At 53.2% G+C, this 12,724-nt stretch overlaps 1 protein-coding gene across 1 annotated transcript; it reads right to left on the bottom strand.

The window, feature by feature from the left end:
- Window positions 1-2,484: 2,484 nt before the first annotated feature.
- On the bottom strand, window positions 2,485-11,952 carry RNF126 (ring finger protein 126). Its single transcript, XM_037382615.1, has 9 exons — window positions 11,842-11,952; window positions 8,246-8,304; window positions 6,667-6,730; window positions 5,882-6,123; window positions 4,590-4,658; window positions 4,435-4,504; window positions 4,111-4,204; window positions 3,540-3,655; window positions 2,485-3,306 (listed from the first exon to the last, which is right to left on the bottom strand). Exons 1-9 carry the CDS (start codon window positions 11,914-11,916, stop codon window positions 3,157-3,159), a joined length of 939 nt encoding a protein of 312 aa, XP_037238512.1. The 5' UTR covers window positions 11,917-11,952; the 3' UTR covers window positions 2,485-3,156.
- Between the last annotated feature and the right edge of the window lie 772 nt (window positions 11,953-12,724).

The raw sequence follows: 12,724 nt of genomic DNA, 5'->3' as shown, positions 1-12,724 counted from the left end.
TGCGGGGCCAGGTGCCGACCTGGACCCTTGGGCAGACAGCCCTGGGGCTGCCCCTGTCTGGGGGGGGCTAGGACGCTGCTTCCCACCCACGTGCAGACCCTGAGCCAGGACACCATGAGCAGAAGGGACCAGACCTGCTCTGGGCACGTGTCCCCAGTGGGAGCACTTGGGTCACAGACTCCCACTTGTGCAGACGGTGCCCGATCCACCAGTGCAAGCACTGAGGTGCAGCGGGGCACTGGTCCCCAGCCCCCCAGCCACAGCCAGCGCCTCCAGGCTGGTCCTGGGCCCCCAGCAGAGATGGAGCTGGGAAGGTGGGTGGTGGCGAGGACCAGTCCCTCGCCTGGAGAGGAGCATGGCCAGGAAAATAGCACCTGTGCTTCGGCCTCCCAGCCAGGGCACGTTCCTGCACCGCCCTGCACACCCGCCGTGGCCAGGCATCGAAGCCTGGTCACTTTATCCTGTCAGAGGTGAGTGATGGCCCCAGCAAAAACCACCAAACTCGTTCCATTTCTTACCCAACCAGCTCCAAACCAGCCTGTGAGAGGGAACAGCCACCGCGTTAACCATGTGGTGACCACGGCGGGCACGGGCCCCAGCTGGAGCCCCTGCCAGGCGGGTGGCAGCAGCCATACACCCACCACGGACCCCGCTATACCCACTTGAAACCCACCCCAAGCACTGCTCACATGTGAGAAATCACTCCCTGAGCTCCAGGGGGGCTGGGAACCCTGCACCGCAGCCGGCAGCTGAAACGCAGCAGGAGAAGGAAGGTTTTTCCAGGTCTCCCAGGCTGCATTTCAGTGACTAAACAGCAAAGCCTTCCCTCCGTGCAGGGCCAGCCGATGGGCACACGCAGGCTCAGCCACAGACCTTCCTGCTGCCACCTGCCTCCCAAGCCCAGGATCCCAGTGGCAGAAGCTTCTGGCTCAACCTCTGGTGGAGGACAAGCTATTAACCCTGATATACCAGTCCTGAGATAAACCCTCGTCCCGCAGGCATCTGCCTGCCAAGATGAAAGGTGCCGCTGGGCTGCCCTGGCTGTGCTGGGAAAGCCAAGGAGGAAAAACATTCCAGGAAAGTTGCTCAGCACCAGCCGTGTGGCCCCGGCAGGCTTGGCAAAGGCTGCCGCCATCCATGCTGGGGACGTTTTCTCCACCAAACCTTCTCTTGTACTCTGAAAATGGCTCAAGAAATGCCAAACAAGCTGCCTGCCTTCCCCCTCCAATGGGCTGCCTGTCCCTTCCCAGAAAGCTCTCGGGAAGAAGGGCCAGGTCCTCAGGTAAGGCTGCTTTGAGAGAGACGCCAAAGCTCTGCCAGTGCCAGGACCTTGAGTGTCCAGGGTGGGAGGTCAGCACCTTCCCCAGCCACCCCCAGCCTGCTCACAGGCCCCAGAAACTGGAGAAGACACAGGGAGCCTCCGAGCCCTTGAACCCTCCATCCATCCCACCCAGCAGCCCCCATGGGGGCAGGTTCCCCCTCCCCCACTCTGGTGTCTGCCACAGCATGGTCCCAACACGCACCCCGGAGCGCCCAGCACCATCACAAACACCCGGGCAGCAGCTCAGCGAGACCCCACCGCCTACCCGAAGCCCCCGTGACAGCAGCATCAGTTGACATCTGTCCCACACCACCCAGGTCAGCGCTTCGGAGCCACACGCCGCTTGCCCCTCCTGCCAGCTCTGCCCCGGGCTGTGCCGCAGAAGCCTCACCCACCACCCCCAGGCACGGTCCCCCCAGGCCATCTCCCACCCTGGCACCCAGCCCTGTGCCAGGCTTCTCTTGGAGCTGCCGAGGCTGCGCTTGAGATTCAGCTTGAGGTTCAGCGTGCCCAGACCAAAGCTGGAGGCCCATGGTGAGGTGGCCAAGGGAACCCCGCTTTTTGCTCCTCTTGTGCCTCCAGGCTCAGGCGAGCACGGACCCAGGCAGCAGGTAGGTCACTGCCCGCTCTGGTCACATTCTTTTCATTCTCCAAGCTCCAGCTCTGTCACAGAAACCGAGTCACAAACACACCTGGATATTTGTCTCTCTCCTTTTTTAATCAGCTGTATTTTAAGTAGCTTTGAAATACATTTTTCTCCAAACTTGTTTTTCTCATATATTATTCGGTCACAATGATGTTTGGCTGGTCCTTGCTCTGATGCGCGCCCAGTCCTGATGTCGACACAGTGGAAAAGTCTGCTCAGGCTGAGAGAAGGGCAGGACTGCAACGGGGAGAAGGTGTAAAAAATACAAAAGACCAGGCAAGGATGCTTTCAGTTGCAATCCTGCAGCCAACCGCTCAACGATTTGCAGGCTGGCAATGCACGTACGGGTGCTGGTCACGTCAGAGTCTGGTGCTCAGAGCTCACAGCATGCCTGCCCTGGGCACGCAGGAGGGCTTGGACAAGCCCAGCCTGGCCAGGGGTGACATGGGACGGCTCAGCACAGCAGTCTCCGGAGAGCTTACCCTGTAGTTTTCTTCAAATCATGCATAATGTCTCATTGAGCTGAAACGTCCGTTTATTTAACAGCAGTAATAATTTAAAATTATAAAAACCCTTTCAGTGTTGGGTATCAGAAGGGCGAGGTTATAACGAAAAATAAATGGGACTTGAGATGGGGATGGGAAGGATAACGGGGTCTATTTCAAGAGTTCATTTTTTCAGTGACAGCTATTGGCCCTCCCCAGCTGGAGATCCCGGGAGGGAGGCAGTATTATTACGCTTTCATTTTAAAGAATTCAATCTCCAAAGCAGAAGAGATAGCATCCAAGGGGAGGAGGAGCAAAAGAAATAAAGAAAGGAATCTTAAATTCAAAACCATACAAACAACCTTTCCATTCAGAATTGCAACCGCTAGCTCAGCACCTCGGGTTTCCCGTCTGTGGGGCGCAGCAGCCTTTCACTGCAATGGTTAAAAGTCCACGCGGCAAATGGATGTTTTTATTAATAGACAGAGCTCTTTCCCCCCCATCCCAGAACTTGAGGCTTCTCATCTCTGAAGGACCCAGAGTCTCCGTGTCTTCGGAACTCAAAATGGAATTGTGGGGGTGCTGCTTCCCCCTTGCTACCCTCCCCTCGCTCTGCTCTGGAAGCCCCTTTCGTTGCTTACGTTGGCTGGGGAGGGAGGAAGGACAAGGGACAGGGCCCCAGGGACAGAGGGTTGGATTAAGATTCATGAGTTGTTCGATGAGTTTTCATTACTTGGTGAGCTGGAGGAAGATGAGGAGGAGGAGGATGAGAAGTTCATCCCTGTGAGTCCTGGGGGGTTTGTGGCAGTGTTTTGTCCACTTAAGCTTTTCCGGCACACAGGACACGTGTCATGCTTTGGAGAGCAGACAAAAACAAAACAAGAAATATGGGAAATGGGATTAGAAACACGATACAGGAGCAGCACTCAAGGAAAAGGCTAAGATGACAATCCTTCCTCTGATCAAAGGCCACTCACACTCAGGTCTTACCACAGAGGTATGAAAATATTTACAGAGGAGAACCGTACCACCAGAAAAAACACCCAAGTGCTACAAAACCCCAGCCACCCACTCGGGCGGCACTAACCTGTTCCAGCCAAGGGACTATACAGCTGTTGTGGAAAAGGTGATTGCAAGGTAACTGCCGGACATTTTCACCGACTGTATAGTCTTCTTTACACACAGGACACTCTAACCCAGAATCTGTATCATAAAGAGAAACCAAGAAACAGCTAAGCAATAAAGGAGCAAATGACACTCAAAACACCCAACTCTGTGTCCCATCACCTCTTCCCCTTCCCCCCATTGCTGCTTCACCCCTGCAGAGAGGAAAGCCTGTTGCTCTGCAGTCCCAGCCGCCATCACTCCACTTCTCGCTGCCCTGTGTTCGCTTCCTTGTTCCCTTCCCTTCTGCTTTTTCCATCTCTATCCACACTGAACCTTCCAGAACTGTTTGCTTCCCCGGGGCAAATCCATCCAGTCTACACTATTTTTTGTGTGTGCGTGAGTATAACAGAGCAATAGTTCAGCTTTCTCCCCTCTCTGAAATGTTTTAGGCCTTGAAGGTATTAACAGACAAAATTAAAACCCCAAGAAAACGTTAAACAGAACTTCCACAGAGCTCTTTGTGAGCGATTCCCTGGAGGAGATATACATACCTACGTGTTCCTGTGCAATCTGTATGGTGGGGAGGGCCTGGATCTTTTCTTTGTCCGCTGGCGGCGGTCCAGTGTTTTCAAACTGATTTAGTAACTGAAAAAACAATGAGCCACAGAAGGCAGAAGGAAGACATGAGCTCAGCAGCACACAGAATCTGTTCATTTATTGAACCAGGGCACCTGAACCCTGCACTGCCAGCACCACAGACCTTGTCTCCCACTCCTGCACCCTCAGTGTTTCACCCCCCTGCATCACAACGGGTGCAGACAATTTTGCAGCACTGCACAGGAGGATGGGAGACTCCATTATAACGCCAGTTTTACCTGTGTAATAATTGCATCCAAGCCGTTGGCACCCCATGCGTAGTCCATTGGATTTGAATGCAAGACTCCCCTTTAAGAATAAGAACAACGATTAAATTGGGCTGGGAGTATGAACAAGGACTCTGGGAGAAAAAGCAGTACATCTTCCAACTCACCAAGGACCTAGTCCTAGGTTTGGTATAGTTGTAGGTGCAATAATTCCATTAACCAGCTGCTGGATAATTCTGAAAGACAAGAAAACCAGGTTTATGTAAGAATTAGTGCCTGCTAGCTCCCAGCCCAGAAACCTGCCGTGGAAGCAGTGGTTAAATAGGCTAAACACTGTCGCAGCATTGGGGAAAAGGAAAAATATCCTCTAGCAATTGCATCTTACGAACTGATTATTCATTGACAAAGGGAAGTTTCAATATTCTATTCGTACAGGGATAATTTCTGATGTGATGGCAAGCGGCTCTCCAGGATGCAGTTAAAGAAACATTAGTCCAGCGTTTGGTTTCCCCTTACACTGAGCACAACGTTTTGGTAATACCTGGTAACAATGTCCTGGTTTCAGCTGAGATGGAGTTATTTTTCTTCTTAGTGGCTAGTGCAGTGCTATGTTTTGGATCTGGTGTGAGAACATGTTGGTAACACACTGGTGGTTTTAGCTGTTGCTAACTAATGTTTATACTAAGTCAAGGATTGTTCAGTTTCTCAGGCCCTGTCAGCAAGAAGGCTGGAGTGGCACAAGAAACTGGGAGGGGACACAGCTGGATCAGCAGACCCCAACCAGCCAAAGGGATATTCTGTACCACAGGATGACAAACGGAGTACACAAAGCTGGGGGAAGAAGGAACGGGGAGATGTTTGGAGTTACAGCGTTTGTCTTCCCAAGTAATGGTTACACATGATGGAGCCCTGTTTTCCTGGAGATGGCCGCACACCTGCCCACCCATGGTGAATGAATTCCTCTGTTTGCTTTGCTGGCATGCACGGCTTTTGCTTTACTTATTAAACCACTTTTATCTCAACCCATGTGTTTTCTCACTTTTACTCTTCCAACTTTCCCCCATCCCAGCACAGGGGAGTGAGCGAGTGAGCGGCTGCGCAGGGCTTAGTTGCTGGCCAGGTTAAACCACACCAACCAGCCAGAGAACGCTTTCTCACTGCAGGTTTAACAGTTAAAACAGCCGCACTGTAGCCTGCACCACTGTGCTCAGGTGAAATGGCCCCTATAAACTCAAGGCAAGAGCGTGCCAACAGCTGCAGGCCCAGCTGAAGGCTGAGCATCCAGCAGCGCGAGTTCACAGGGGCAAAGCTGGGCACCTACAGAAGAGTCACACCAGGCACCTCTGCTCAGGAGCAGTCTTTAAGGATCTGCTCCTGAAACTGATGAGAAAAAGGTACAGGCTGATTTTTAGCTGACTCTCATCAGTGAAAAATAACGGGGCTTCGCCATTGCTCTCACCCTTCCAGCGTGGGAACTCCCTCGTGCCTGCCAGCGGCACGGCGGGTGGCGAGACGGGCTCGGGGCTGCCTTGCGCCGTATCGATGCCGAGACTGGTGCTCTCGCTCCCTCCGGTTCTCAGAGTCCCTGTTGTCCTCTGACTGCACATTGGACCCGAACGGAAACTCAAAGCTGTCATCAAAGATCCCGAAAGCAAACTGGCCATAGCCCTGCGGCAAGGTGAATAAGTGCTGATCCACATTCTGGGAGGGAGAGAGTTCAGAGAACGGATTGTAACAAAGAGAAATAGCTCTTAGCTTTCACGCCTGGTACTTCACCAGCCCTCCAACCAAGACTAGTCTCGTCAGATCCCCAGCAGCTCTCAAGCCTTGGCTGACATGGGTGGATCAGTGCACTCTCAGAAGCAGCTTAGTGAGGAACAGACACAGACTGAAACTACATATGAAGGTAAGAAATAACTACAGCTTCCCTGCTTTCTCTTTAGCTGCTGCATGTAACTGCTGCCTTTTAAGCTGAGGCTACTGCATAGCAACACACCCAGACAGCTCACTAAATCCCAGCTTAGCCCCCTCACAACAAGAATAAGCTACAAGTCATGGTCCTATTAAAAAAACACAGTAAAAATACAACACGTAGAGATTTCAGGAGCAGCACATGGATGATATTGATATCTCCTTTCCCAGACTTTGTTTAAATGTTTCCCAGATTATGACAACGTACAAGCAGAAAAATACTTCAACTCAATGGTAAAGCAGTAAGTGCTGGAAGAAATAGAGAGGACTTACCTCAAAAGGATGCCTGCTCTGATCACTGGCTGATGTAGAAGAGCTGGTTTCATTGTCAGCGTTCCTGTAAAGAATGAAGAGCATTGGGAAGCCTCGAAAGGGTGCTACGAAAAGATTTTCCCAGCAGAGGGGAGTGAGGGATACACCACAGGAAAACCTGACACCACAGCTGCTCAGTAATGGCACACAGAAAGCAACAGGTTCATTTCTCTGCAGAGCTGGAGTTTGAAGGGATCTCAGGTCTGCTCACCTTCCTCTCCACCCCAGGGCAGGGTCAGCTCTGCACTGAAACCAGGCTGCCTTCAGCTGCTGATTTTCTAATTGTTCACATCAGGTTTTGTTCTTCCCCCGGCTGCAACCTTCATTTCCCCACATCTTCACCCATGTCCCCCGACCCTTTTAGATTCTGATTTCACGAAGCTACAGAGAAGTGACTGAACCATGACGTCAAGCAAGGATTCCCTGCACAATCCACCTCAAACAAATCAGCTAATCCTCGGGAGCACCAGGAAGGGAAGACTTAAGGTCCGAACCCTGATCACTATGACCCAAACATGCTTAAGTCTAATCTTGAATCAAAGGAACTTCTCTATTGCAGCGGCATGTGACTCAATGGGACTGATTATTAGGAAAACTCTTCATGCTGTTCAGTTTCTGCTTTTGGAGAGTTGCAGGAACATTTACTGCTCAGCATCCAGGTCTACGCTTTGATGTTCATGGTACCAAAGAGCTAAGACTCAGCGATTACGCGACTCGCCCACGGTCACAGCATATCACCAAAGTTAGGATTAGCCAAGATTGATTTTCAGCCTCTAAGGCTGGTGTCGTCAGACCAAGTATTTCTTTGTCGTACAGAAACCTCAGTCTGCAAAGATCAGCTCTCTCAGCGGGCAGCAACGTGTGGCTGGCACACTCCCTGTGCAGCTCAGTGTGCCCTCACATGAACGCCCACCAACATGCTGCCTGACCCAAAGCCACTCACAACCAAGGTCCGGCAAACGTGCCCGGAACATTTCAAGACATTTCTTCTACTCTTGCCTGTTCTGACACTGCCAGAGAGCAGTCCCACTACTGAGTCAGCAGTAAAGCACGTGAATGCAGATCTCAGCTGCTCCAGTGCAGAGTCCAAAGTCTCAGTCAAAATGTTTCGCCGTTCGCACTCTAAACTAAGTTATTAAATTATATACTGAAGCATATGTACACTCTCCATTCCACAGACTCCTCTCTCAGGTTATCTCTGCCCTGATGATTCAAACCAGGTCAGAGCTGCCACACACCATGGGGAAAGCCTCTCTATTTCAATCTTTTTTTTGCTTGTTTGTTTTAAATCAACCCATTCCTCCCCACCCCTTACCAGCAACATGACACCCACCATTCCCATGGCTGATTTACCTGTAGATGCAAACTATGCAAGTTAAGCACTATATACCCACAGTGATGAAAGATGAGCCAAGTATCAGGCAGAAGTAATAAAAATGGTGCATTTAGTATCCAACGTTGCCTTTTAACTAGAGGAAAAGGAAAAAAAGCAAAGCAGACTAAGTTCACGCTAGCAATAGCCTTTGGGGCAGCACATTACCTTGGCTCTTCAGGAAGTTCTTCAATAAAACCAGATTCACACCGTGGGCAAATATAGTCCTACAGGAGAAGAAATACTGAATGAGAAAAGAAAGTGTGATAGGGTGGAAGAGTCCTGCAGCTCCTCGTTCCAAGTGCATGCCACAATCACAGAGCCAAAAAGACCCCAAATCACTGATATTTGCCTTCAGCAGACTAACGAGGCAAATTGTTAAGCCTGAGCCTGTTTGGAACTTGGCTTTAGAAAAGATTTGGATAACGCTAATTAATCCCCAGTATAGACAAAGCATTAGATAACTTCTGATGTAGTTCTGGGTGAAGTGAAAGCAAAATCACCAGCCTTCCCAAAAGACCAGCAATCAAACATTAGATTTTAAATCGCTGCGTGTTTTGGGGGCCCATCCCCACCCCCTCAAAGGGCCAAATGAGAGAAACTAGAAGGGGATTGCAGCACAGGCTAATCAGGGTGTCACTGTCGCTTAGAAAGGGCTGAATGGAAAGCTGTTACTAGTGTCATCTGGGGTTCACACCACACAGAGGTCAAGGAGACACAAGAGGGTCATTCTGCAACACACAATACCAGAATTTTACACTCCCACGCTCAATGCTCATTACAGAAAGCTACTGCCACCCTTGTAGCCTTTAACACTGAATATGTTGGAAGAAACAGCCTGTGTGTGCAGAAACACACGGGATTCCTCAGGAGCACGCACAGTTGCTTTTCCTCACAATTCCTGGCATTAGCAAAGAATTTCTACTCCACAGCTTTCTAGCTTTGGGGTTTACTGCGAGCAGCAGCCCAGAACGCTCGAGATCCTGAAAGGAAATTACTTCACTTTTCAGTGCTTGAGAACAAGTAGCACCACACAGCACCGCTGAGTCAGAAGAGGAAGCAACAGACCCCATACCTAACTCCAACCACGGCCGAGGCAGAACAGCCACCGCAGGGAAACACAACCACTCCAAACCCCGCGCTGGCAAAGCCAGGCTCAGCGTGGAAGAAATTTAAGATCTAAAAATAACGTTCCTTCCCTTTACTACTGCTACGTTCGAACGGGCAGAGGCCCTTAAAGTCAACGGATTCACCAACAGAGGAGAGGATGCCAGTCACGTGCATTCGCTCTGATAAGACATCTGGGATCACTCCTCCAGCCACCCCAAAAAAACCCCGATAAGGTCCCAGCTCAAGGCAGCAACGCCAGCAATCCAGTCCACACTACCCCTGCCTGCCCAGCAAGATAAGGAAGCAGCAAGCACCAAGACCTAGAAACAGACTCAGAGAAGTTGCTGCTCCCTCTTCTGCACGGGACTTGTTAGATGTGTGATTGTGAAATAACTAAGTCTAATTTACACAATGTTTATGTTTTCTAGAAGATTTCTACACCACGCAAGTTCTTCTCAAAGTTGGTTACCAGCACACAGGAACTCCTGTGATAAGCATAGAAAATCAGATCCACTGCTCTGCCTCTGAAATACCCCCTTACTGGTTTACCTCCCACCAGTACGCCACGGGGGTAGATTATATTAAGGCAGCCACAGTCGAGCAGTGAGCAACTTACTTCTCTCAACTCTCCTGTTTAAGGGAGGCTTTTGTGTGTGTGTGCTTACAGACAACTCTGAACAGAGGGATCAGCAAATTCCTCTGCAGCTGGAACAGCACAAATGTCAATGTTTGTTGTTTCTCAGGCTGTTTGAATCACTCCTTTTGCAGCACATGCTACGGTACCTCCTGTAGCTTGCTCTGCAAACAGCAAGTGAAACCGAGGGAACTTGGACCCTCAAAATAAGTTCATTAACGAGCAATTAACTAGACCTGAATCAACAAAAGCAGTCGTCCTCTCCCCACTACAGTTCAGCGTGTCCACTACCAGATGTGCTCTTCTGGCACAAGCCCAACACGGGGCATTTAAACAAAAAATAAACGACCGATATTTCTAGGTTACAACCTTCAGCTCCTGCGCCACTTTCTCCAGCCTGTCTGTGTATTTAGCAGGAGCATTATCAAGAGTTTTGTCCTCAGGCTTACACACAAGCTGTGAGATTTACCAGCAAGGCCTAACCTCCCCTAACCAGTAAGACCCAACGGAGAGGGTGAAAGGACAAACAGCACAGTCACAAAACCAAACTGACCGCAAAGTCTGACCGACCACGGCAGACACCTGTGCTCACAATCAAGGTGACTTTTAAAATTCAATAAACGTTAACAAAAAGCGATGCCTTATTCTGACAGACGCTGCAAAAAGTTTCAGAACAAATAGAGAGACTGTCAGGATCCTCCAAATCAAATTTAACATCTCGCAACGTTTGGCAGGCAAGCAACAGAAAATCTAGCCATGACCTACCACTATGTTTTAGCCAGTTCCTTTCCAACAACCGGTACTCCTTTTCTACCCACGTCAGGAAAACGTGACTCCTTACAGGCCAGGGTTTTACTCAGCAGTTAAAGCACACCTGCTCATGCACTGCACCTAGCCTACAAAGCCCTTCTGCATTAGCGAGTGGAAACAGTGTACGTATCATTTGTACACTCATCTACGCCTTAGATATTATCACCTCTGAAACTCTTCTCATGCTCATTTAAATCCTACTGAAAAGAAACAAAAAAGAAACCCCCTCGTTATCCCACGGAGCTTCAGTTCGCTCCAGACAAAGACGTGGGGTCATGGTGCCCGAGCCAGGGGATGCTGGAGCCCTCAGCCGGCTGGAGGTGGGGGGGGCGAGGGAAGCATGGGGCTGAGGAGGGGCTGCTGCAGGCTGGGACCCCCATCCTCCCACCCTCCAAGGCACGGCTGCCCAGCGGGCTGGTGCACACAGACCCCCACAGCCCAGCAGACCCCCCACAACAGGCCCAGGCAGGGCAGCGAGCCCCCTCCCGCCCCCCCAGCCCCAGCTCCTTCCCTCAGCCACAGTGTGCCCCCCTCCTGCGGAGCCCCCCCAGCCCCTCCTAACACCCCCCCTCGAATCCCAACTACCACACATACAACCGCCCACCCCCAGGGGCCCTCACCCCTCCTGATGCCCCCCCCCCCGGACCCCAACTTACCACCCCAGAACCTCCCACCCCCAGGGCCCTCACCCCTCCTGACTGCCCCCCCCCAACCCCAACTTACCACCCCCAGAGCCCTCACCTCTCCTAAACGCCCCCCCCAACCCCAACTACCACACACAGAACTGCCCCCCACCCAGGGCCCGAACCCTCCCCCGAACCCCAACTACCACACACGCAACCGCCCACCCCCAGGGCCCCCCCCCGAACCCTTGGTAACGCCCCCCCGAACCGCAACGACCACACACACAACCGCTTCCCCCCCCCCCAGGACCCTCATCCCCCTCCCTCCTAACGCCCCCCCCCCCCCCCGGAACCCCAACGACCACGCACACAACCGCCCACCCCCAGGGCCCTCACCCCCACATCGCCCCCGAACCCCCCCGGTCCTGCCCGCCCTGAGGGCCCGCTCCCCCTCAGGCCCCCCCGCTCCCCCTCAGGCCCCACCCCCACGTGCCCAGCCCCCCCGGGCCCTCACCCCCACCCCGGCCCGCGCCCCTGGCCCCCCCTACCCCGCCCCATCCCACGGCCGGGACCCCAGCCCCGCTCACAGGCAGGCGCGGGGCGATCTCGGCCGAACAGCAGTGGCAGAAGAACCGTCCCGGCTGCGCTGAAGCCTCCGCCATCTTCCCACCCCCCCCCCCCGCCGCCTCACCCCGCCCCGCCCAGCGACGCGCGGCGCAGGCGACGGCGGCCGAGCACGGACAAGCGCGGGCGCGGCGGCCGAAACGCGGAGTGGCGGAGGCGGGCGCTCCGGGGCGGGGCTTGCGGAGGGGGCGGGGCTTGCGGAGGAGGGGGCGGTGGCCCGTTAGCCCGAGGCGCCGCGGCTGGGGGCCCGATCCTGGGGTCCCGGGGTGCCGGCCCCCGTCCCCCTTCCGATCCCCCGGGGCTGGAGCCTGGCAGCTGCCTGAGCCCGGCGCCCCACGGCCTGGCCGGGGCGGGGGGGCTGGGGGGGGAGCAGGCCTGAGGGGGAGGGGGGGGTCCTGGTGAGGAAGAGCGGGAGGGTGCTGCAGCTGAGACCTGCCCAGTGCGTCCCTGTCCCTGCGTTTGGTCCCATTCCTGGGGTTTTTTTCCCCCTTATTTTTCAATAAAACTGTGGGAAGGGGGCTTTACAATGTCAGCGCAAAAGCGGAATTGTTTCTTTTTTTTTTTTTTTTATAAGAGGGGGAAAAAGATGGGGAGAGCTTGAGCCCCCCCCCAAAAAAGAAAAAAAAAGTTTTTTTCGAGTGAAAATCCCAAGATTTGCTTAAAGTTTCAGCAGCCCCAAAGGGAGATGAATTCCCTGTCAGCAGAAGCCTCACAGGTTCCCCAACCCCCCCGCCACTGGCGGGTGCTGGGGGGGCTTTGGGGGTGACAGGGCTGTCCCCCCACCGGCTGAGCCCCCCGCAGCACCTGGGGCACGGGCACGGCCTCGTCACCCTGGGCTGAGAGCCC

Source organism: Falco rusticolus, chromosome 4 (assembly GCF_015220075.1).
Source record: "Falco rusticolus isolate bFalRus1 chromosome 4, bFalRus1.pri, whole genome shotgun sequence".
Lineage (NCBI taxonomy): Eukaryota > Metazoa > Chordata > Aves > Falconiformes > Falconidae > Falco > Falco rusticolus.
The sequence above is the reverse complement of the archived record's forward strand: the minus strand, read 5'-3'. Positions and strand labels throughout refer to the sequence as shown.

What these genes read in the sequence shown, in the direction of transcription:
- RNF126 (XM_037382615.1), bottom strand. Translation starts at nt 11,916, where the DNA reads ATGGCGGAGGCTTCAGCGCAGCCGGGACGGTTCTTCTGCCACTGCTGT. An exon ending in TGGATGCAATTATTACACAG is followed by an intron (nt 4,205 to 4,434) that starts GTAAAACTGGCG and finishes TTGTTTTTTCAG; the next exon opens with TTACTAAATCAGTTTGAAAA. An exon ending in TAGTCCCTTGGCTGGAACAG is followed by an intron (nt 3,307 to 3,539) that starts GTTAGTGCCGCC and finishes TGCTCTCCAAAG; the next exon opens with CATGACACGTGTCCTGTGTG.